The following is a 25,871-nucleotide window of genomic DNA, read 5'->3' on the forward strand; positions in this document are numbered from 1 at the left end:
CGATGGCGCACTCCTGTAATCCCAGCATTTTGGAAGGTGGAGGCAGGAGGATCACAAGCTCCAAGCCAGCCTCAGTAATTTAGCAAGGCCCTGGGAAACCTGGAGAGACTAAAAAGGGCTAGAGGGCTGGGGTTGTGGCTTAGTGGCAGAGCACATGCCTAGCATGCGTGAAGCACTGGGTTTCATGCTTAGTACCGCATACAAATAAAACAAAGGCCCATTGACAACTAAAAAAATTTTTTAAATAAAAATGAAAAAAAAAAGAGCTGGGGATGTGGCTCAGTGGTTAAGTATCCCTGGGTTCAATTCCGAATACCAAAAAAAAAAAAAAAAAAGTGTTCAGAATATGGACAACCTTGAAAGTATTTACATTTATAGGACAAAAAGAAAAGATCAGTCAAAAAAAAAAAAAAAGACTCCTTCAGAGAAATGAGAGTAACTGCAGTAATTTTCAATGTAGAAATCAACAATTTACTAAAACAGTCCACATGTGGAAACAAGAAAACCCGATTCCCTAGAGAAGTGGGTCCTGGTGGAAGCATCAGCATCAACAGGGAACTTCTCAGGGTTAAAAATGTTCAGAACAAGTAGCCCGGCAATGTTAACTGCCGCAGAGAAGTCCAGGAAAGGGCAGACTGAGGAAAGGCCATGGGTTTGGACAGATAGGAAGGCACTGTCGGTTTCACCAGAGCTTTTATCACACATCTTCCTGTGATCATTTTCACTTTTCCCATCTCCTGTATACGTCTCCATTTGAAAAGGCAGCACCTTCAGTCTTTGCCCCACCACGCACAAGTTGTATAAATCTTGAGCAAGTTTTTTTTAACCTTGCTGAGCCTCAGTTTCCTCATCTGTAAAATGGCGAGTGATATTAGTATCTTTCTTATAGGACTGTTACAAGAATTCTGTGGATTAATATTGTATGTAGGACAATGTCTGACACACAAAATACTTCAATCTAATATTATTACAACACTCACTCCTTTAAGTTTTCCTCTCTTCTTCCTCCTTAGCAATCTATCTTAGCAGGAAGATACTCATAGGCAATGCTAAGAGACCCACATAAGATAATTCACTACATTCACTTCGAAAAACAGTTCTAATGCCACTGATTGTCATACCATGCTATCTAAATCACAAAGTGTCCCAACAAAGATTTCCTTTACTTCATTGTCTTTCCTAAATCCATAAGGAATCCATGGGAAAATTCATAATGCTTTCCTCTTCTAATGTCACATTTCTGTGTTTTCTCCCTATTATATCTCTAGTACTTAACCCAGAGCCTACAACACAATAAGAGCTCAAAAAGTATTTGCTAGCTGGGCACAGTGGTGCACACCTGTAATCCCAGCAGGTGGCTGAGGCAGGAGAATTGAGAGTTCAAAGCCAGCTTCAGCAAAAGCAAGGCGCTAAGCAACTCAGTGAGACCCTGTCTCTAAATAAAATACGAAATAGGGCTGGGGATGTGACTCAGTGGTCGAGTGCCCCCAAGTTCAATCCCCAGTACCAAAAAAAAAAAAAAAATGTATTTGCTGCTTTCTTCTTACTCTGGCAGATGTTGGCAAGGTGTATCAATCAGAAAGAACAAGTCCAAAGCCCCAGTTTTTCTACTAACAAGATAGAGAGAATCCATGAGCACATCCTCTCTTGAGCTTTAGTTTCCTCAACTGTAAATGGGGGATAAAAATGACTGTAGCTGGGCTGGGATTGTGGCTCAGCAATAGAGCATACACCTCATATGTGCAAGGCGCTGGGTTCAATCCTCAGCACCACATAAAAATAAATAAATAAAATTGTGTCCAACTAAAAAAAAAAAAGACCACTGAGAAGAATATTATACAGATACCAGCTATTGTTATCATAGCATATCTGTTATTAATAATTATGAATTAATGAAAGAGAAGATGATCTGATTTTAAGCAGCAATAAACAATGACTTGAAAACTGCCCACTAAATGGGCCCATGTATGCAATCTCCTGGACTATGTGGTACTTCAAAATGTAAAAGTGCATATAATAGGAGGCCTTGGGCCGAAGGGTCAGAACTAGAGAAAGAGATGGAGTGAATGAAGGAGGCAGAGAACCACTCACTTGGTTGGGGGCAGGGACAGCATCTTGTGCATGGTGGAGGTCATTCGATCTCTGCCCAGACTGAAGGCATCCTTAGTCAGGGACACAGCTTCCTTAGTGAGGTCCATGGTGGCATGTAGAGCCTCCTTGGTGGCATCCTTGGTCATGTGAATAGCACTCGACAATTCTCCTTCAAGGTTCTTCAAGGGAACAGGCTCACCCTGTCCGTTCACAGCAGTATCCCTGCCAGCTGTGGACTTCAATGCAGCTGGTGAGCTGGAGGCTTGGGCTCTGCTCAGTCTCTTGGCCTGGAGGGACTCAACTGCCTCATGGCCTTTCCCTGCCAGCTGCTGTGGAAGTGGACCTGAGTCCTGTAATTCTCCGTTGCTCTGAGGCCTCTCATGAGATGCATCAAGATTGTCAATACTATTATTCTCCAGGACCTTCTCGGGGCTTGCTGGGCCCTGGTCTGAGGAGGCATCAGACTTCAGCTCCCGATCCTCTGAACGAGACAGCTCTGAATCTATGAGGCTGGTGGTGTCTGAACCTGCAGAATCAGCATCGACAGCCCCAGGGGCAGGATGCATGAGCAGAGCCACCTCAGCGCTGGGAAAGAGCACACCAATGCAAGCTGTCTGGTCCTGCAGTGGAGACCCTGTCATGACCTCTGTATCCTTAGTCAGCTGCTCCTGAAGCTCCTGTAGCACCTCTTTCAGACGGAGCAGAGCCAAGTACTGGTAATGGTCCAGCCTCACGCGGACATGGGCCGGGGAGTGTACAAGCACATGGACATCTGCTGCATCCTCCAGTTCTGTCACAGGCCCTTTGTTGTCCACACCATCACTGCCTTCTCTCAGAATTTCCATGACTTCTGTAAGGCCTGACAAACTTTTCAAATCATGCTCTGTCTTTGACCTCTGATGGGACACAGAATCAGGGATGAGGGCTTCAGAGTGAACAGGACTGCCAAAGCTGGCTGATGGTTTCAACCTCCCTTCCGAGGCCAAAAGGAGCCTTCGAGCCTGGGCCTGCTGCCAGCGGAGAGGTAGACAGGCCCAAACAGACAAGGGGAAGGGGGCCACAAAATTCAAGGTATGGCCTTTGAAGTTCTCTGTTCCCTCAAAGTCCAAGGAGATCTGGGTGAAGTGGATGGACCAGAGATCCTGGGAAGCCTTAGGCCTCTGGGGAGGGAGGGTACTAGGCTGAGGAAGGCGGGAATCCATCTGGAAGGCATGATGCAAAAAAAGCATGTGCAGAAGGCTAAAGCCACCCGGAACCTTGGGAAAGCGATCATAATTAGAATGGAAGAACTCGGCAGCAGCAAAACCCCGGAAGAGAGTCTGGAGATCTGGACAGCTACATTGTGGGGCATATCGTGTATTGGTGGCAATCATCCCTGATGAAGAGAAGACAAGAGCCTGGGGACGATGCAATTTTGCCTGCTCTCTCTTCTCCAGAGGGAAGCGCACCTTCAGAGAAAAAACACAATTCAGAATGACTCTCGGAGTATCTCAACACCCCACCACTAATACACATGCCAAGGATCATTTGGGCCGGGAAACTGTTTTTCTTACTTCCATGAGGAGAATAACTATGGATAACAGCCATGAGAAAAATGCAATTGTGGTTACCACAGGGGACAAAATTCCTACTCTCTCCCTACCTTTAACCGGAAGGCATCCAGTCGGATATCCAGATGTTCATCTTTCTGCCTTGAATCCTCCAGTTTGTAAATAGCTTTGAACTGCTCCAAGCTACGGTATAAATCTAGGCAAAAGAGGTTTCCCCAGAGCAAGCTGACAGGATCCACAGTAAATGCCAAATCGTTTAACTGAATGTAGAGGTTGGGACAGGGAACTGGAAAGCAGAGAGGAAAAGAATCATCATGTATGAAGTGGCAGCTAGACTCTTACTTACTAGCTAATGTTTGCTTCATTATCAAGACAGCAAAGATACACATTATGCAGGGCAGATTTTAACAAAGGTACACAAAATTAACTCAAATATCTAAACTCCTAATAACAAATGAGGATACACATAGTGGCCCTGTGTCTGAAAAAGGTGAAGAGCATGAGCTAGACAAAAGAAATGGCTGGTCCCGATGCTCACCTGGAAGCTCCTGATTATCTGGGAAATAATACTCTGTAAACTCAACATGAATGGCAGAGACCTGAGTGGGTAAGCTGTGGAGTTTGCGACTGCAGGAAAGGAGTGTAGATGGCTTCTTACTTGGCTGTCCGGCTGTAGAAACCTAAGCAATCACAACTTACTGTTAGCATCAGTAGCAGTCCCCAGAATAGAAGTCAATTCCTGAACTGTCCTGCCTAAGCCTGGCACAAACATATTCCAGGCACTCTCTCCGCCTTCCACTAGCCCCAAGGTAGTTTTTTCAGCAGGGGGTTGAGTAGAGCATTCCAAGGAAAGCTGGGACAAGTCCTTTTCTCAGTAGCTATGCTCAAAAAGACCCCACTGTCATTCTACCCAGAATAAGGCAAACAGTCCCTGGATTCTACGACTTTGGTCACACTGTTTCAGTTGCTTTCCAAATGAACTTTCCAGCCCTTTCCAAACATGTTTCCCCACTTCCTCACCTGGTGGATGTCCAGGTCATCCACTCGTACAACCATGCAGCTAGAGCGTAAGCGATTCCAGGCCGGAGGCCGAAAAGCAGCCTGACGTCCCCCAGAGGGACACTTCTCAAGAAGGTTCTTTCGAGGACTAGAGAGGGAATCTAAATAAAAATAAGAAAGTGGGAAAGAAAATGATATATTGTCAACTCTCATTATTAATGGAACTAGAAAAGTAAGCCGGGCATGGTGGTGCATGACTGGTCCCAGGGACTCTGAAGGCTGAGGTCCTGAGCAAAATAATAAAAAAAAAAAAAAAAAAAAGAAAGAAAGAAAAGAAAAGCAGAAATCTTAAGATCATTAATGCTAACAGCAGGAAAGAGCACAAACTGGATGGAACTCAAAAATGTTCTCCTGCAGACCAAGGTAACAGTGTTGTTTTTGTTTTTGCGGTTCTGGGGATTGAACCTAGGACTGCTCTATCACTGAGCTACAGTTTCAGTCCTTTTTAGTTTTGTTTTAAGACAGGGTCTCACTGTGCCCAGACTGGTCTCAAACTTACAATCCTCCTGCCTTAGGCTCCCAAGTAGCTGGGATTACAGGCCTGTGCTACTATACCTGGGGATAACAGCTTTCTGAATAGAGATGATGAGAACTTCTCTTTAACAGTACAGCTATCCCTGGGGACAAAGAAAGTCACTAATGTCACTCCTCGGGACACAGTTGGTTTAACTAGCTACTCCACTGCTCTATCTGCACTGGTTATTCCAAGGTGAATGGTTAAGAGGCTAAGAACTGGAGTCTTCCAGTTTTTTTACCTGCTTTCCTCCGGAAAGGGGAGTCTACCCCCAGGTGCCAAGGTGGTTTCAGACCAGTCTCTTCATGCCATTTCTCCATTTTACTCTGAAATTCTATCACAAGCTTCTGAGCCCAATGTCCTCGGGTCTCCATGGCCTCACAGTGCCGTACCCAATGTTTGCAGCTATCACCTATACAACAAAAAAGCAGGAAGATTTTAGCCCAAGACCATGATCCAATGTTTCCGTTTTCCCTTCCTGTCAGAAAAATCACAGTGCAGAATCTGACCCCTCATTCCCAATCCAGAATTCTGAAATAAGGAAATATTATCCAGTGAGAGCTCCCAAGTTCATCTGGACTCCATATGTGATTTTTCCTAAGGATCCTTAAGGGCAGCAGCTGACTGCTACCATCCTTAACTATGGATTACTGGAGATGATCTAACTCTAGTGGAGATCTAGGGCTGAGGGGAGAATCAAAAGCAACATCTCAGACACTGCTCCACCCCCAACTTCCTCTCCTCCATCACTAAGAGCAGATCATCCAAGTTTCCAAAAGATGCCCTGACACCTCTGAGTATGTGCTGTAATCCCTGGAACCCTCCTGCTGGGCAGTCAGGAATGAAACCAGGAATCTTCCCTCAATATTTTGGGCCATGCTAGAATTGACCCCATTCAGATTTCTCCTAACCTGCCCAGTGGAAGGGGTAGTAGTCAAATGCCATCTTGCGGAAGGTAAGCTGCATGGCACCACCCATGAGTCTATTTGCAGAGATACCTATGAAAGAAAAATACAGATGAATAGCACTGGAAGGAACAAAGAAGCCTAACTACCACCTGAAGCACTTAGAAGTCCTCTGGAGCCACCTCCAAATCCCAGCTGGGAACACAGTGCAGCTGAAAGGACATGATGCCAGGTGACTTGCAAGCCTGCAGCCTTCTTCTCTTAAGCTGCAATAGCCCATGGACATGCTCTAGAAGATCCAAAAAAAAATAAAGTATATTCCATTGTCTCTGTAACTGGCTGCCAGATTTCCAGAAAAGGCAAAGAAAATAAAAAATTGATTCAGGAATTCTAATACTAGGTTTCCCACAGACCCACTCTACAACCTGGACTGACTGGCTCCCCCAACCCTAAAAACATTGTCCTTCAATACAACATCTGGAAAAGTATAACCAAATCCTCCCTGCTCCCCTCCTCTGCCCCCCCCAAAAAATACCCATATTATTTCTTTTCACATCATAGCTAAAGCTATGATATTAGACAATCATAGCTAAAGCTATGATATTAGACAATCACTATATGCTGTACATACAAAGTACCATGGAACACTGAAACATGGAACATTATAAGATAAAAATATATTATTTTGTAGGTAAACTGGAATTTCTATCAGCAAGTCAAAAATTACACAATGTTTACCTTAGAATTTATGTTAAATTCTTATGAATGAACTTCCCATGTTTCTATCTTATCTAATTAGACTAAAAAACTGTAAAAGTAGAAATTATTTCTTCCACACATTATGTGGTCCACCCTTTTGTGCACTTCCACCCTGTACCCTACGATTGTACCTAGTCTTGTAACTAACAGATGCTACTTGTAACTAGTAGACGATAAGAGGGAAGAAAACAACACAGAAATGAGTCAAAGGAATCACCATGCAATCTTTAGGAATAAGCCAGGATAGCTTCAACAAATAGGTCATTTTCTCCAATCTAGATTTTGCCATCCCAAATTCTGGACTAATCATCCTCCTACCAGGTGAAACACCTACACCAGAATTTCTGTTTCTCAACTTTTTTTTTTTTTTCATAATGACCTCCCCTAGATTTTTGTTTTGTTTTTGTTTGTTTGTTTGTTTGGTTGGTGCTGGCAATTGAACTAGGGATGCTTTCCCAATGAGTTACATCCCCGGCCCCTTTTACTTTTTATTTTGAGACAGGGTCTCACTAAGTTGCTTAGGGCCTAAGTTGCTGAGGCTGGCCTTGAACTAGTTATCCTCCTGTCTCAGCCTCCCAGGTTGTTGGGATTATGGACATATACCACCACACCTGGCCTAAGGAGACTTTTTAGACATTTTTTTCCTAATTGTCCCCCACCATGATATTTTAATTCCATAGGTATATTATACACATGTATAATTCTCAAAGTTAAAATCACAAAGTTAAAATCACACTTATAATATATATGTGTGTATATATGTATATACTTCAGACATATAAAAAATACGTACAAAACATTTTCTTTTTCAGTCTAGGGTAAAGAAACAGAATAACTGTTTTAAGCTAAATTAAATATTTTAAATATATTAATGTTCAACTTAAATTTGTAATTGTGCTGATAAAATATGATTATTTACTTATATAAACTGTAATGTAACAAATTAGCTATGCAAATTAGCAATATATAAACACATAGTAGCAATATAATAAAACTTTTAATTATTAAAAATTATTTCAGCAAAAGTAAAAATTTTAATTTCTTAAAATTATCTTTAGTGGTTGGGGTTGTAGCTCAGTGGCAGAGCACTTGCTTAGCATATGTGAGGCACTGGATTCAATTCTCAGCACTGCATATAAATAAATAAAATAAAAAGGTCCATCAACAACTAAAAAAAATTTTTTAATGTTAAAAAAATTATCTTTAGTGAATTCAATTTTAACTTTTGTTTGATACAAGAAAAAACTTTTATTTTTTTTTTTTTTTTTTTTTTTTTTTTTTTTTTAAAGAGAAAGTGAGAGAGGGGGACAGAGAGAGAGAGAGAGAGAGAGAGAGAGAGAATTTTAACATTTATTTATTTTTTCTTAGTTCTCGGCGGACACAACATCTTTGTTGGTATGTGGTGCTGCTGAGGATCGAACCCGGGCCGCACGCATGCTAGGCGAGCGCGCTACCGCTTGAGCCACATCCCAGCCCCCAAGAAAAAACTTTTAAATTAGCCACCAGAGATTCATTTAGATAATGTCAACATTTTTCCTTTGTAGCACTTGACTAAATTAATAAAAGGCTAAATTTTGTAGAATTAAATAATAAAACAAACTGTTCCATTTAATATTTTCATTTTAATTCTCAAAGTTAAAATCACAAAGTGAGGATCACAAATAAATAATACTAGTAAGTAGCCAATGGCAGCCAACAGGTACTTGTAGGCATCTCTTGCTGTATGACCTTGAGATGGAGCAGTGGATTAAAATAAAGTCCACTGATCACAGCCATCTACTTGCCATAGTTTATAGTACTGATCTTCCATTCTGTGTACCATTTACAAACTCAAAATCAATGCTGCTCATGAAAACCCAATGAGAGAAATACTAAGGAATAAAATTGTGTCAGGTAGGGTTAAGTTTTGGAAGACCACAAACCATTGTTGTTTCTAAGATTTCCCTACTTCCCAAACCCAATTTTCAATGTCCATAATAGGCAAATATCAAGACAAAAAGTAGATTAGTGGTGTTTAGGGCTGCAATTGTTCTGAAATTGATTATAGTGATGGTTGTACAATCCTATGAATAATATTAGAAATAATATTAGAAAACTAAAGTTTGTTGTATAATCTAAGTGGATGAATTTATGGTATGTGAATTATATCTCTTTTTACCTGGAGGTGACCATGATCTCAACTAAAAATGCCTGACCTAGGTTACTACAGGAACAGGGTTCAAACCCCAAGCTCCCTTTGTTGGGCTATCTAGAACTAAAGGGACAAAAAGCTACATGGTCTGAGTGTATTGGAATAGGAACTAGAATTAAAATCAAATATAATTAATAATTACCATCATACCTAATATGTGAACACATAAATCATTCATAAGACGTAATGATAAAAAAATTCTCCAGTGAGCTGATAGGAAGAAGAAATAGCCAGGCCTTAAGAAAGAGAAACAGCTTGGACTTTGGCAACTTATTATGTCTGTCTGTCTGTGCCTCCGTGTGTGTGTGTGTGTGTGTGTGTGTGTGTGTGTGTGTGCGCGCGCGCGCCGCACATGTACTAAGTTGAGAGTGTAACTCCAACTAGAAAGCTTCCCTGGCATGAATGAGGTACTGGGTTCTATCCCCAGTAAAGCAGGGGTGGGGTGGAGGGGCCTTTTGGTTTACAGGCTTTATCCTGAGGAAAAACAGTATAGGGGAAAAAAAAAAAAAAAAGCAGGTGATTTTCTCTCTTTTCCTAATCCACTGCCAACCTGTAAAGCTGCTCCACTTTCATCTTAAGACACAGTGTTGGCAAGCTGCTCCTCCTGGGTCCTCTCTTGCCCTGAGGGAGCACTCTCTTTCCTTCTCACTTCAAACAGGAAGGCAGGCACTGGCAGATGGCTGGGATCTGCTACAGCAGCAGAGGGTGCTGTAGCAGAGGGTGGAAATCCTATTTCATCTTTTGGGGACTCGACTGGGATCCACCAGAAGGCATGATCTCTGTCCTTTGTACACCTTGTCCTCGACACCCACCAAATGTCACCGTGGACCTCTGGAATGCCATGATATACAAAATGCCCAGACTACTAATGGTCATATAGATGGAATCCAAAACAAAATTCCCATCTACTGGGTTCCCTTAGATAGGCCTCTTTAGAAGGACCTGACTGCCATTCCCTTTCAATACCTCTTTTCAGTCTGAGGTAGCCAGAGTAATCATTATCCCTTGCCCCTAATGGCAATTGGGGGCATTTCTTAGGGGGAAATAAATGAAATAGAATAGATAACAAAACAAGTTAAGGAAACAAGTTAAAGAAGCTCAATAATGGCTTCTCTAAATGTAAAGACCATTCCATGAGATTAACCTGTAGAAATGTCCCAAACATTCCAGCCAATACCTTTGTCCCAGAGTGGCAAGGAAGGGGAGGTGGGCCAGATTTGAGGGAAGTCTACAGACTTAAGGGCTAACCAATAGCCTTGGCACTTTTCCAATTCCTGTTAAGCATAGATTTTGACCAATAGCCTTGGTACTTTTCCAAGACTTGATTAGCACAGATATTGACAAATTCCCCTACCCCTTGGCTACATAAGCCATAGACTAGTTCATGTAAGTGAAAACCTGTGCTGGGTCTCCTCTTTCCCTGAGGGAGCTCTGTCTCTTTTTTTCTTACTTCACTAAGTGCTACTCTTTTACACTCCAAAAAAAAAGGGGGGGGGGGAAGAAAGAAAAAGAAACAGTGCTAGGGCTTGGGATGTAGCTCAGACACAGAGGCAGAGTACTTTCTTACCATGTGCAAAGCCCTGGGTTCAGGTCTCAGCACCACAAAAAAAAAAAAAAAGAAAAAGAAAAAAGATAAGAAAAAGGAAGGGCTGGGGGTTGTGGCTCGGTGGTAGAGTGTTCATCTAGCACATGGAAGGCCCTGGGTTCAATCCTCAGCACCACATAAAAATAAATAAAATAAAAGTATTGTATGAGCTGGGATTGTAGCTCAGTGGTAGAGCACTCGCCTAGCATGCATGAGGCACTGGATTCAATCCTCAGCACCACATGAAAACAAAATAATAAGTCCACCTAAAACTAAAGATACATAAATAAATAAATATTTTAAAATAAATAAATAAATAAAGGTATTGTGTCCAACTACTTCTAAAAAATAAATATTTTTTTAAAAGAAACAAAAAAGAAAAAGGAAGAGTGCTACCCCACTTCAAGTCAAATTGACCCACTGACCCAATCAGTTTTCCATCATTTCACCTCTAATAACAAGGGATAGGTGAACTTGTTAGTCAGCAGCGCCAGAATCCAGTTATCAGCTCCATTAGGAAAAAGGCAGTAGGTATTGCCTTCAATAGTTTCTACAGCAGCAATGTCCTAAGAACTTTCTATGACAATGGACATGTTCTATGGTTTATAGATTATATCAAGCACTTAAAATGTAGTTAGTGTGAATGAAGAAAATTTTATTTTAATTAAAATTAAAACAAGTTCTTTTCTTAAAATATTTATTTTTTAGTTGTAGGTGGACACAATAGCTTTATTTCATTTTTATGTGGTGCTGAGATCGAACCCAGTGCATCATACATGCTAGGTGAGCGCTCTACAACTGAGCCACAACCCCAGCCCCTAAAACAAGTTATTCATTTAATTAATTTCACGTGGCTGCATGTGGCTAGTGACTACTGCATTACAGAACAACTCCAGAGAATATGAAAGTCCTTTTTAAATATATTTTTTTTCAGTTGTAGTTGGACACAATACCTTTATTTATTTTCATAAATAAATATGGTGCTGAGAATCGAACCCAGGGCCTCGCTCGTGCTAGATGAGTGCTCTACCACTGAGCCATCTCCCCAGCTAAAAAAGGACTACCCTATTTAAAGTCCGTTTTTAACCACTGAGTTTTCCCTTCCACTTTCTCCCCAAATCCAAGGAAAGAGTCAAAGTTACAAAAACTCTCCCTACTCTCATCCATGTTATCTAAAAGCATCTCATCCAGAACTTCCTTAAATTCCCCCAAATGGATTAATTTAGTTTACTAAGTAAGTGGTAAGGCTACAGTAATCCACATGGTAGGATTATAGGACCCTGGCACTTAAAAGAGGACAATGCTATACACCCCTTATTATCAAGCAATTAAATTCTCAATAATGTACTCTTTCTTCTTTTGTTTGGGGTTGGATACCAGAGATTGAATTCAGGACCACTCGACCACTGAACCATATCCCCATATTTATAGACAGGATCTCACTGAATTGCTTAGCACCTCATTTTTGCTGAAGCTGGCTTTGAATTCATGATCCTCCTGCCTCAGCATCCTGAGCTGCTAGGATTACAGGCATGCACCACCATGCCCGGCTCAATAATGTACTTTTATTTTTTTTGGCACTGGAGATTAAACCCAGGGTGCTTAACCACTGAGCCACATCCCCAGCCCTTTTTTTATATTCTACTTAGAGACAGGGTCTCACTGAGTTGCTAAGTTCCTCACTAATCTACTGAGGCTGGCTTTAAACTCGAAATCCTCCTGCCTCAGCCTCTCAATTTCTGGGATTACAGGTATGTGCCACCATGCCTGGCTTCAATAATGTACTCTTAATTAAGATTTCTGAAAGAATTAAAAACAAACAAAAAAACTGGGCTGGGGCTGTAGCTCAATGGCAGAGTTCTTGCCTAGCATGTATGAGGCACTGGGTTCCATCCTCAGCACCACTTAAAAAAAATAAACAAATAAAATAAAGGCATCCTGTCTATCTACAACTACAAAAAATTCAAAAGGAAATAACCACACAAAATGATAATCGTTTTAGTAACAAACTTCCAAAATGAGTGGGTTACAAATTATTTCCTATGGTGCCCAAAGTGATCTTTTTTTTTTTTTAAATATAATATGTACTCTTTTTTTTAAAGAGAGAGAGAGAGAGAAAGAGAGAGAGAGAACTTTTTTTAATACTTATTTTCCAGTTTTCAGCGGACACAACATCTTTCTTTGTATGTGGTGCTGAGGATCAAATCCAGGCCGCACGCATACCAGGCGATCATGCTACCTCTTGAGCCACATCCCCAGCCCCCCAAAGTGATCTTTATGCTGTCATTGTTCCACTCTTCCCTCTCAAAATGGGCTTAGAAGATTGAAATTATTTCAAGATCAAGGAATAACCAAAGGAGGCAGTACTGCTTGGCAATCCCAGAAAGAAAAAAAATAGGTAGGTCTCCCATGAAAAATGAGTCTAGGTCCTATTGTGAAGCAGATAGAGCCTTCAGAGAAAAGAAGGCAGCAAGAGTCTGTCACACTTAACGCATCAAAAACCAAGCCAAGAGCTTTGTAATGTTGTGAACAACCAATAATAAAAAAAAAAAAAAACAAGAACCGGCAGCACAGGGGGAACCCAGGCAGGGTTGAAGAAACAAGTAGCAAACTGATTTTGCCAAGGCTAATAAATGTCAATTACTTTTTTCATTAGGAATAAATACATTCTAAATAAATATATGTGCATGTGATACCAATTAATCTAAATATGACAAGAACAGAGCATAACCTCCCTTCTTGGGAAGAGCACCCTTCCATACGATATATATTCAAATTGACTCAAGAGTCTCAAAATTTTGGGGCTTGGAGTATATAGTTCAGTAGTAAAACATATATTGGTATATGCAAGGCCCTGGGTTTGATTCTCAGCTCCACAAAAAAAAAAAAAAGAAAAAGAAAAAAAAATCTGAAAACTCTAAGGTTTTCTATTATTGAATTTACTTTTGTAACCTCTGACACTAGTAGTTTTCAACCTCTGGCAAGCCATCAGCCTTGCCCAAGGGATTCTGGGGAGAAAAAAAAAAGTTCACACTGCTGAAGTCTCTACCCTTGAAGATTCTAATTTAGTGGGGTGTGGGGCAAATCCCAACATCTGTATTCTGATACCTATGACAGGTGGTTCACTGTACCTTAAAGGCTGAAGAGCAATGGCTCATACTAACAAAGCCACGATTAGCCATGCCTGTGATTAAGGAAGCTGACCAAAGGGCTTCACAGGGTCTTTAAAAACAGCCTCATCCCAGGTTATGTCCAGAGCTAGACAGTGATGTGGACCACCCAGGCCTCATGAGTACCTGGATCCCGGGACTGGCTATCATCACAAATGTGCAGGTCCAGGCGGGAGATGAGCAGATGGTAGGAGGACTCTTTCACATCAAATTTCTCAAAGTACTGGCTAAGCCGGCTGCTACTGCTGCTGCTGCTGCTGCTGTTTCCCTGGCTGCCACCAAACGCCTGGGCCCAGGACTGCTGGGCACTGGGAGGAGGTGGAGTGATCTATATGTGACAGAAAAAAACAAAAAATCAAGAATCCAGACCCTGAAAGGCTCCTTTGTATGTTTTCTTTAATTAGCCCTGCCCAAATAAATCCATAGTTTAGGAAGATGCCCCTTTCCTCTTCATTGGCTAGCACTGTAAAATTGACACACCAATGGAGAGGACAAATGAAATAACAGGTGCAAGCCAGCCTATGAGCATCTATCAGTAAATGATAAATCCCCCAAATAAGCCAATAAAGTCTCAATTCCACCTACACTGATACAAACAGATCTGGCATGCCATCTCCCCAGCCCCACCAAGAGGGCCCATTTGATCTCCAACCTGGACAGGTTCAGGGGCCAGGCTCTTTCTTTGCTGGGCCGACTTCTCCATGGCCTCACTCAGAGATTCGGCATACTTCATCATGGCCTTGAGCTGTGAGTCCGTTAGCACCCAGAGCAGGTCATCCAACAGGAACATCAGCTTGGAGGCTATCACATTACAATCTTTGGTCTGAGAGGGTTACAGAGAACACGGGTTTACCACTTTGTATCATTCTATCTCCTCAAAGTGACTGGCGTCTGATCAGTCTTAAAGAGGTGCCTTTCAGTCTCCAGGATAAAAGAATAAAGCACTTTGAAAAAACTATTTCTTAAAAAACTACTTCAGTTTGCAGATTAACCATCAACTGTGAAGTGCCTTGTCAGTGTGCCCATATATAAACATTGTAGTTTTCTTTCTTTTTTGGGGGGGAGGGGGCAGGGGGGTTACCAGGGATTGAACCCAGGAGTGCTTAACCATTGAACCACATCACCAGCCTTTTTATTAGAGACAGGGTCTCACTGAGTTCCTTTGTGCCTCACTAAGTTGCTGAGGCTGGCTTTGAACTCGCAATCCTCCTGCTTCAGCCTACTGAGCCTCTGGGATTATAGGCGTGCACTACTGCACCCAGCAGCAATGTAGTTTTCAAAATTAAGAAAATAAAGAGATGGAAACTTTCTCTCACTGGTGAGTATTGTGCCAACACTGTTCAGCTGTCATTCCAAGGATCAATGACATTCCAGACAATATGGGAATACCAACTCCCAGGTTGTCCAGGACACTAAAAGACAAAAGTATTCATGAGAGCAGAGAACACACTTACTCTTCTCTTGAGGGCTATTTGGATCCGGCCTTGGTTGGTAATAAGTCTCAGTGGGGTGGTGATTGGGTCTTGATCTCCATTATCTGTAGCATCTGCCTCAATTCGAAGTGTCTGCCAAGTTATTTCCTTAAATGTTAAAACCTGAGAGTATAGAGAAAAAAAAAAATAATCCTTCTGTAGAAGAAATTAACCAAGACAGGATTCTAAGGGGAAAAGACTGGCAAGACAGAGACTCCCACCATTCTAAGTTGGGATCCTAACAGAAAGCAGTGAGTCGAAGGCCCTACCTGAGGGAAGAAGGAGTAATAACATGGTACAGAAAGGGTTCTGGGGTTCCCAGGGATGGGGAACATTTGAGGAAGTCTCCAAAGCAGAAATAATACCATCTAACAATTTATCCAACTTTGAGTACACCCCTTTCTCTTCCCTCAAAATGCTAGAGCTGTCACCTCTCCTCGGCGGGGATCAGTGATGCGAGTCAGACGAAGGTCACTCTGTTGCCAGTTAGGGTTGACACTGTAACCCTGGAGCTGCCATAATTCAAAAGAAGCATGGAAGGCCTTGGAGTGAATCTTGATGGTGATGGAATTGACGATGATGAACATCCCCTCCACTACCTTTTCAGCAAAGCCATACTCACTACAACAAATGAAACAGACCAATGATGAGAATCATGGGAGTTTAGGGGGTAATTTTGGGGGTTTTTTATCATTTATTTTTTAGTTTTAGGTGGACACAATATCTTTATTTTTTTTTTTTTAATGTGGTTTGAGGATCAAACCCAGCACCCTGTGCATGCCAGGCAAGTGCTACCACTTGAGACACAACCCCAGGCCCTGTTGTTGTTTTTTTTTAAGTTGTAGACAGACTCGATACCTTTATTTTATTTATTTATTTTTATGTGGTACTGAGGATCGAATCCAGGACCTCGAATATGCCAGGCAAGTGCTCTACCACTGAGCCACAACCCCAGCCACCCATGGGAGATTTGATGCAATCTTTACCCTGAACACTCTAGATCAAGCTATTGGATGCTAAAAGTATGAGTGCTTAGTTTTCTTTTCTTGTTGCTTTTATAAGATTTCTAAATTTTTATTATGATGATAAATGGTGATAACAAATTATCTTTTTCTTTGTTGTTTTTGTGGTGCTGGTGATTGAACCCAGGGCCTTGTGCATGCTAGGCAAGAACGTTACCACTGTGCTACATCCTAGCCAAAGTACAAAGAATTCTTTTTAATGGTATTTTTTCTCCTGTACTGGGATTTAAACCCAGGGGGTTCTCTACCACTGAGTTATATTTCCAGCCTTTTTTTCATTTTTATATCAAAACAGGGTCTTATTCAAGGCCCAGGATGGCCTTGAATCCTCCTGCTTCAGCTTGAGATTACAGGCATGCACCACTGCACCCAATTTTTAATGGGATATTTTTTTTAAACAATGGAATTTTAAAAAAGAAAATAACCAATTAAGATTGCCTGGAAGCAATCTTCCTCCTATTAGAATAAATTGATAAATCTATGGATAGTTCACAAACTACCTGAATAAAAATTTAGATATTATCTATGCAGAAAGAAGAACATTAGATTTCTACAAAATCCTCAAAGACAAAGAATACTCTGCAAAGGAAGTGGAAAGAAAGATGAAGGAAATAAAGCAAGTGATTTAATATTGTGAATCCACTCAAGGAGAGTCTCACCTTTGCCAGCCTAATACTTCCCAAAAAGCAGTGAAAAGCCAGCAATGATCAATGGCCAAGAGAGAGGAACAAAAAATATCTTTTTTTTCCCTTTGGTACCAGGGATTGAACCCAGGGGGGGCTTAGCCACTGAGCCACATCCCCAGCCCCTTTTTAACTTTGTTTTTTGTTTTAGAGACAGGGTCTCACTAAGTTGCGGAGGCTGGCTTTAAACTTGCAATCCTCCAGTCTCGGTCTCACAAGCCATTGTGATTATAGGTGTGTATCACCACACTTGGCATAAACAACATCTTAAAAGTCCCTCTGAATACAGAAACACAGTCATTCTTAATGTAGATGAAATCACCTCTCACTACAAAAACCAAAAAGGATTCAAACTAAAAATTCATACTAAAAATTTTTATATATTTGCAATTTGTTCACAAAGAGCTAATAAAAAGACCAAGAGCCCAGCCAGGTATGTGGTGCACCCCTGTATTCCCAGCGACTTGAGAGACTAAGGCAGGAGGATCACAAATTCAAGGACAGCTAGGGCAATTTAGTAAGACTCTGTGACCCTGTCTCAAAATGAAAAAGGGCTGGGGATATAATTCATTAGTAAGATGCCTTGGGTAAATTCAAGTACAAAAAAAGAGAGGGGGGGAGGAGGAGGAGGAGGAGGAGGAGCAGGAGGAGGAGGAGGAGGAGCAGGAGGAGGAGGAGGAGGAGCAGGAGGAGAAGAAGAAGAAGAAAGGAAAAACAGATGAGCCAAGAACCCAACAAAAATGGAATAAAGTATAGGAAGTTCAAAGAAAAATAAATGCAAATAGCTATTAAACATAAAATGATGCTGGACCCTACTCATAAATCAAAACTACATTGAGAATCACTTGATTTACAACAAAGGTGATAGTACAATGGGGAAAAGAAATCTTTTCAGTAAACGGTACATGGTCAGTTTGGGATATTCATAAAGAGAAAAAATAATATTGACCCCTATGCTACATCAAATAAAAAAATCAGTTTCAAGTCTCTACCCTCTTCCTCTCTGCCCTTCTCCTCTCTTCTTTCTGCTCTCTGCCTCTCCTTTTCTTCCTCTTCAGGCAGACCCCCCAATAAAATCTCTTGGTTGAAAAAAAAATCAGTTTCAAGATAGATTGGAGCCAAAGCAATCCTTACTAAGAAGAGTGAAGCAGGAGACATCACAATAGCAGACTTTATACTACAGAGCTATAGTAACAAAACTGGCATAGTGTTGGCACCAAAATAGATAAATGGTAGGTAGACCAATGGTTTAGAGTAGAGGACACAGGACCAGGCACAGTGGCTCACGGCTGTAATCCAAGTCGTAATCCAAGTCGCTCAGGAGGCTGAGGCAGGAAGATCAGTAGTTCAAACCCAGCCTCAACAATGGCAAGGTAGTAGGCAACTCAGTGAGACTCTGTCTCTAAATTAAATACAAAATAGGGCTGGGGATATGGCTTAGTGGTCGAGTGACCCTGAATTCAATTCCCAGTACCCCCCCCCAAAAAAAAAGAATAGAGTACACAGAGACAAACCCACATAAATACAGTTATCTCAAACTAGACAAAGGTGCCAAAAACATACATTGGAGAAAATGGTGCTGGGAGAACTGGAAATCTATATGCAGCAAAATGAAATTAAACCTCTATCTCTCACCCTCTCTCAAGGACCTAGGAATTAGACCAGAGACTCTGCACCTAATAAAAGAAAAAGCAGGTTCAAATTTTCACTGTGTCAGATTAGGCCCCAACTTCTTTAACAATACTCCTAAAGTACAAGAAATAAAATCCTGAATCAATAAATGGGCTGGATTCAAACTGAAAAGCTTCTCTCAGCAAAAGAAACAATCAGTGAGGTAAACAGAGAACCTACAAAATAGGAGCAAATTTTTACTATATACACATCAGATAAAGCAAGGATATATAAAGAACTCAAAAAACTTCACACACACACACAAAAAAACAAATAACCCAATCAATAAATGGGCTAAGGAAATGAGCAGACACTTCACAGAAGATATACAATGAATCAACAAATATATGAAAAAATGTTCAACATCTCTAGCAATTAGAGAAATGTAAGGCAAAACTAAATTTCCAGTCAGAATGGCAATTATCAAGAATTCAAGCAACAATAAGTGCTGGCGAGGATATGGGGAAAAGGTATTCTGATTCATTGCTGGTGGGATTGCAAAATGGTGCAACCACTTTGGAAAGCAGTATAGAGATTCCTTAGAAAACTTGGAATGGAACCACTCTTTGATCCAGCTATTCCACTCCTTGGTCTACCTATACCCAAAGGATGTAAAATCAACAGAGGAATGGATAGACAATGTGGTACATAAACACAATGGAATATTACTCAGCCTTAGAGAAGAATGATATTATGGCATTTGCAGGTAAATGAATGGAACTAGAGAACATCATGCTAAGTGAAATAAACCAAGCCCAAAAAACCCAAAGCCAAATATTTTCTCTGATAAGCAGATGCTGATCCATAGTAGGGCAGGTGAGTATAGGGGAGAATGAAGAAACTTTGGTTTTTGTAGAGGGGAGTCAGGGGAGGGTTGGGTTGTGGGGATGGGAAGGATAGTAGAAAGAGACAGACATTATTACCCTATACACATGTATGATTACACTAGTGGAGTGACTCTGAACCGTGTACAGCCAGAGGAATGAGAACTTGTGCTCCATTTGTATGCTATACGTCAAAATGCATTCTACTGTAAAATTAATTAATTAATTAATTTTTAAAAGAGACATTTCCAAAGAATATAATTTTTTTGGTGGGGGGGCAGTTTACTGGCATTTCTCAGCCACCTACAAACTGACCAGTCAAAATCTGGAACTGGGATATGCGGTTCCCTAGTCAATCCTCTTCCAAAGTGCCATGTCTTTGCTTTGTAGAATAGGCATTATATGGCATCACCTGAGCCCTATCATTACTAACTTCTCTTACTTAACACAACAGGTACCCTTCCACTACACACACCCAGAGAGCCCAGGCACAGGAGCAATCCCATGATGCACTTATTTTCTCCTAGACTTGGATGTCTCATATTTGCTGAAATTTTTCCATAACAACTCCACACCTTGATAATTCTCAACAAGAATTGGTTCCAGCCCACACAACACAGTGCTTTCCTGACTTCTTACTTAGGAAATAATAGGTAATTATAAAGGAGCATTCTACAACCATGTCCATTGTTCCCTTCCTCCTTCCAGCAAGAGCAACTCAAAAATTTCATCCTTTCATGCATTTTTTTTCATTTAAACTAAAATCATGACCCCAATCTTGTTTAAAAAAAAAAAAAAAACAACTCTTCTTTGACTTAAACCCAGAACCTCCTTCTAATGAGCATCTTTCCTTGTCCAGTATTCTAGACTTACAGCTCAGCTGCAGTTCTTCCCCAAAGAGGGAGATTGCATTATTTTGTCTTTGAAAGGATTCTTTGCAGTTTTTTAATGCACTAGAACTACTCTGACTCTTCTATCTGAAATCAGCTTTTCTATTATTCATTTTCTTTTTGGTGCTCATTACTTCCTAATATAAAATCACATATTTGATAACTTATTTCATACTTATCTCTTTTGTCCATATTATAAGTTTTTGATGATAGAATTTTTAAATGTCTATATTCCTATCACATAGAATACTGGCCAAATTTTGTAGCCACTCAATAAATATGTGTGCAGTAAATATATATATTTTAAAAATCAGCGTACTACAGTATGCAGCCACCTCAATGTTTATAACAGCTCAATTCACAATAGCTAAACTGTAGAACCAACTTATATGTCCTTCAATAGATGAATGACGGGGCTGGGGATGTGGCTCAAGCGGTAGCGCGCTCGCCTAGCATGCGTGCGGGCCCGGGTTCGATCCTCAGCACCACATACCAACAAAGATGTTGTGTCCGCCGAGAACTAAGAAAAAATAAATAAATGTTAAAATTCTCTCTCTCTCTCTCTCTGTCCCCCCCCCACCTCTCACTCTCTCTTTAAAAAAAAAAAATAGATGAATGAATAAAGAAACTGTGGTATATATACACAATGGAATATTACTCAGCATTAAAAGAGAATAAATTATGGCATGTATAGGTAAATGAATGGAGTTGGAGAATATCATGTTAAGTGAAGTAAGCCAATCCCAAAAACAAAAAGGCTGAATGTTTTCTCTGATAAATGAAAACTAATCTATAATGGGGTGCCTTGTTCCTCACAACAAAAACACTCAGGGTCACTCCAGAGGAATTGGGCTGCGCGAAATAACCACATAAGAGACAGAGATACCTTTTTCTTTGGGGGTCCTGTGACGGCTCCCCTGACCTTAAGGGTCCACAGAAAGAGAGAGAGAGCCAGCATGTGCTGACCCCTTTTATTAAGAAGGAGCCATTCAAATGAGGCAAGGGGTCAGGTTTCAGGGGTCTGAGTCTAGCTTCATGATTTCTGCTGTCAGCAGGTTGACTGACATCTAGGAAGGCCACACCCAAAGGCAGAGTAAGAGAAGGGGACACACAAAGGGCGTTTCCATTGAACATTCTATCCCAAACAGGACAAAGGGGTAATATCACAAAGGAACAGATGAGCATAGCTCCATCCATGGGGCTGCAGGAAGGCACACCTACGCATGAAGACACATTCTGTTATTTCGAGGATCGGGCAATGTCTGGGGCCACTACAAATGTGGCCAGATCACTACAAAAGTGACGGATAGAGCCTCTACAATGGAAGGAAAATGCTAATCACTCAACTTGACAGCCTCCCACAGTGTGGGGCAGGGGCAAGGGAAGAATAAAGGAACTTTGGTTTGGACAGAGAGGAGCGAATGGAGGGGAGGGTGTGGAGGCAGGAAGACGGTGGAACGAGATGGACATAATTATCCTATGAACGGGTATGACTGCACAAATGGTGTGACTCTATATCATGTACAACCACAGAAATGAAAAGTTGTGCTCCATTTGTATAAAAAAATTAAATTAAAAAAAAAGAGAGAGATTGGAGCTGGGTGCAGTGGCACACGCCCGTAATCCCAGTGGCTCAGGAGGCTGAGACAGGAGGATCCTGAGTTCAAAGCCAGCCTCAGCAAATTGAGGTGCTAAACAACTCAGTGAAACCCTGTCTCTAAATAAAATATAAAATAGGGCTGGGAATGCAGTTCAGTGGTTGACAGCACCTGAGTTCAATCCCGGGTACCAAAAAAAAAAGAAAGAAAGAAAGTGGGTAGGCACAACACAAACATATTTTTATATATAATATATATGAGTATATATATTTTTTTATTTTATTTATTTATTTTGAAGTGATCTGGCCACATCCGTAGTGGCCCCAGACTCTGCCCCGATCCTTGAAGTACCAGAATATGTCTTCATGCATAGGTGTGCCTTCCTGTAGCCCCATGGATGGAGCTATGCTCACCCGTTCCTTTGTGATATTACCCCTTTGCCCTGTTTGGGATAGAATGTTCCATGAAAACGCCCTTTGTGTGTTCCTTTCTCTTATATGTGTGTGTGTGTGTGTGTGTATGTGTGTATTATATATATGAACATAAAAATATACATATACATATAATGCAACCCATTTTACAGTTTTAACTTAAAACTATATAATAGTTCAAAATAAATCTTATTTTAATTGAAACAAATGAACTTCTCTATATGCCAAGTGGCTCACAAGCATATAAAGAATGATTTCAAGTGATCTTAAAACACGGTATTTTGACCATATATCCCTAATGTGATATCTTTTTTCCCCCAAGTACTAGAGAATGAACACAAGGGCACTCAACCACTAAGCTTCATCCTCAGTTCTATTTTTTGAGAAAGGGTCTTATTAAGTTGCCCAGATTAGCCCTGAACTTCCAATCTTCCTGCCTGAGCCTCCCAAGTAGTTGGGATTACAGGCATGTGCCACCAGGCCCAGCTTTAATGTGATATCTCACACACACTCACACACACACACACACACAACACACACACACACACACACACACACACAGTCCTAATACATTGAGTACTTCTATTTTTTTAATGATGTTATTGTATTTTTTATTCATTCATTTATTTATTTATTTATTTATTTATTTAATGTGGTACTGAGGACCAAACCTAGCACCTCACACATGCTAGTGCTCTACCACTGAGCCACAACTGCCCCCCAGAGTACTTCTATTGGTAGTTAGAATATTGGGTTATTGGGGCTGGGGATGTGGCTCAAGCGGTAGTGTGCCCGGGTTCGATCCTCAGCACCACATACAAACAAAGATGTTGTGTCCGCCAAAAAACTAAATAAATATTTTTAAAAATTCTCTCTGTCTGTCTGTCTGTCTGTCTGTCTCTCTCTCTCTCTCTCTCTCTCTCTCTCTCTCTCTCTGTCTCTCACTCTCTCTTTAAAAAAAAAATATTGGGTTATTTTATTTTTTGAAACCATTGAAAAACTAAATCATTAATAATGTTATTGTTATTAAAGAACTCAAATTCAGTAGAAGAATTTTTAAAATGTAAACTCACAACACTGTTTTCCTTTGGGAGGTTAGAAATATCAGGATATTATCCTGATTTATTTCTCTCTCTCTTTCTTTTGCTCTCTTTTTGTGTGTGGTGTGTGTATATGTGTTAACCCAGGGACACTTAACCACTGAACCACATCTCCTTTTTTTTTTTGATGCTCATTATATTTATTTATTTTTTATTGGTTGTTCAAAACATTACAAAGCTCTTGACATATCATATTTCATACATTAGATTCAAGTGGGTTATGAACTCCCATTTTTACCTCAAATACAGATTGCAGAATCACATCATGGTTTCACTAAGTTGCTAAGGGCCTCACTAAACTGCTGAGGCTGACCTTAAATTTTCAACATTTCTGCCTCAGCCTCCCTAGTCCCTGGAATTACAGGCAAGCACCACCACATCCAGCTTATTTTTCTTCCTTCTTTTTTATTTTTGGTTTGTGGGGGGATGGGTAATAGGGATTGAACCGAGGAGTGCTTAACTACTGAGCCACATCCCCACACTCCTTTGTTTTTATTTTGAGACAGGGTCTCGCTAAGTTGGTTAGGGCCTTGCTAAATTACTGAGGCTGGCTTTGAATTTGCAATCCTCCTGCCTCAGCCTCCTGAGCCACTGGGATTACAGACATGTACCACTGCCCTGGGTAATTTTCTCTTTCTTAAAAATTGCTCTTTTCTAATACAAAATACTGAAACAGGCTTAAAGCAATGACAATTCAATAAACACAATTTTGCCCAGACAATAGACTCTCAACAGCATTTCTCACTAAATAAATCAGGGGTACCTGAAGAAATGTCTAATCCGGGACAAAGATATACGACAGAAGCCTGAAATATCTTTTTCCTCTCTAAACACAGAAGGATTACTGAGGTCTTTTCCATAGGACATAGGAGCTCACTTAGAAAGGCTCCAGATAGGAGGACATCTGAGCATCTAAAATAATGATGACTATAAAGATAAAGATGTGACATACAACAAATCTGTTTAAAAAGTAAATGTTAAGAATGGGATTAAAAATGTATAAAAAGAATGTAAAATGTAAAAAGAATATAAAATGGTAAATCATTCAGAAAAGTTTAACATTTTCTTAAAAAGTTAAATAATATAGCACCCAACAATTCCATTCCTAAGTATTTTCCGAAGAGAAATAACAGACATAACCACATAAAAACTGCTATATAAATGCTTACAGTCACATTATTCACAATAGCCAAAAAATAGAAATAAAATAACCATCAACAAGCAAAGACAGAAACAAGTTGTGGTGTGTGTTCACGGTGGATTGTGACTCAGTGCAATGTCTAAATGTCCATGTCCCCTGGCTTCATCATACACTGAGACCTGATGCTTGAAGGTTCTAGGGGATGGGACCTTTGGAATGTGATCAGGACATGTGGTAAGGCCTTCACCAATGGGATTACTTACTGTATAAAAGAGGACACCAAGGGAGATCCCTTACCCCTTGGAATTATTCTTACAAAGAAAAAAATGTTTTGATCAGGTAAAGCCTTAAATCTTAACTACCAGATTAAACAAGAAACATTTTCAATGATACATTGAGGATAATCGGCCAAAATACAAAATGAGGGATTAGAAAAATTATTTTCTATAAAGAATAAATGGAGGCTGGGGTTGTGGCTCAGAGGTATAGCACTTGTCTAGCATGTGCGAGGCTCTGAGTTCGATCCTCAGCACCACATAAAAATAAATAAAACAAAGCCATCTTGTCCAACTACAACTAAAAATATATAAATAAATAAATAAATGGTACATCAAAAGACGTGTGTGGGGCTGGGGTTGTGGCTCAGCAGTAGAGCGCCCGCCTAATTTGAGAGGCGCTGGGTTCGATCCTCAGCACCACATATAAAAAAAGAAATAAAATAAAGATATTGTGTCCAACTGTAAATAAAAAAATATTAAAAAAAAAAAAAGATGTGTGTATGTGTGTGTGTGTGTCAGGCTGGGGTTGTGGCTAAGTTGGTAGAGCACTTGACTAGCATGTGTGAGGTACTGGGTTCGATCCATATAAATAAATGAATAAAATAAAGGTCCATCAACATAATAAATGAATAAAAGTCCATCAACATCTAAAAAAAATTTTTTTTAAATATGTGTATATATAGCCAGGCACAGTGGTGCAGAGTCTTTGCAGATATAATCAAGTTAAGATGAATACTGGGGCTGGGGCTATAGCTCAGCAGCACAGCACTTGCCTAGCATGTGTAAGGCACTGGGTTCCATCCTTAGCACCACATAAAAATAAACAAATAGGGGCTGGGGTTGTGGCTCAGAGGTACAGCACTCGCCTGACATGCGTGAGGCACTGCATTCAATCGTCAGCACACAGAAAAATAAAATAAAGATATTGTGTCTACCT

At 40.5% G+C, this 25,871-nt stretch overlaps 1 protein-coding gene across 5 annotated transcripts in view; it reads right to left on the reverse strand.

Annotated features, from left to right (window-relative positions):
* Nucleotides 1-25,871, reverse strand: part of Bltp3a (bridge-like lipid transfer protein family member 3A) — an 86,138-nt gene that overhangs the window by 31,201 nt on the left and 29,066 nt on the right. For all 5 annotated transcript variants that reach the window (XR_013425239.1, XM_078020153.1, XM_078020154.1 and 2 more), the window contains 10 exons: nt 15,728-15,917; nt 15,279-15,419; nt 14,477-14,647; nt 13,951-14,152; nt 6,126-6,212; nt 5,456-5,626; nt 4,662-4,801; nt 4,180-4,321; nt 3,734-3,927; nt 2,092-3,539 (listed from right to left, as the gene is read on the reverse strand). Coding sequence is in view for 4 of the 5 variants with exons in the window: in XM_078020153.1 (XP_077876279.1) it covers nt 2,092-3,539; nt 3,734-3,927; nt 4,180-4,321; nt 4,662-4,801; nt 5,456-5,626; nt 6,126-6,212; nt 13,951-14,152; nt 14,477-14,647; nt 15,279-15,419; nt 15,728-15,917 (2,886 nt within the window). In the remaining variant the exon portion in view is untranslated. The remainder of the gene's footprint in view (nt 1-2,091; nt 3,540-3,733; nt 3,928-4,179; nt 4,322-4,661; nt 4,802-5,455; nt 5,627-6,125; nt 6,213-13,950; nt 14,153-14,476; nt 14,648-15,278; nt 15,420-15,727; nt 15,918-25,871) is intronic.

The sequence above is a fragment of the Ictidomys tridecemlineatus genome, chromosome 8, assembly GCF_052094955.1.
Source record: "Ictidomys tridecemlineatus isolate mIctTri1 chromosome 8, mIctTri1.hap1, whole genome shotgun sequence".
NCBI lineage: Eukaryota > Metazoa > Chordata > Mammalia > Rodentia > Sciuridae > Ictidomys > Ictidomys tridecemlineatus.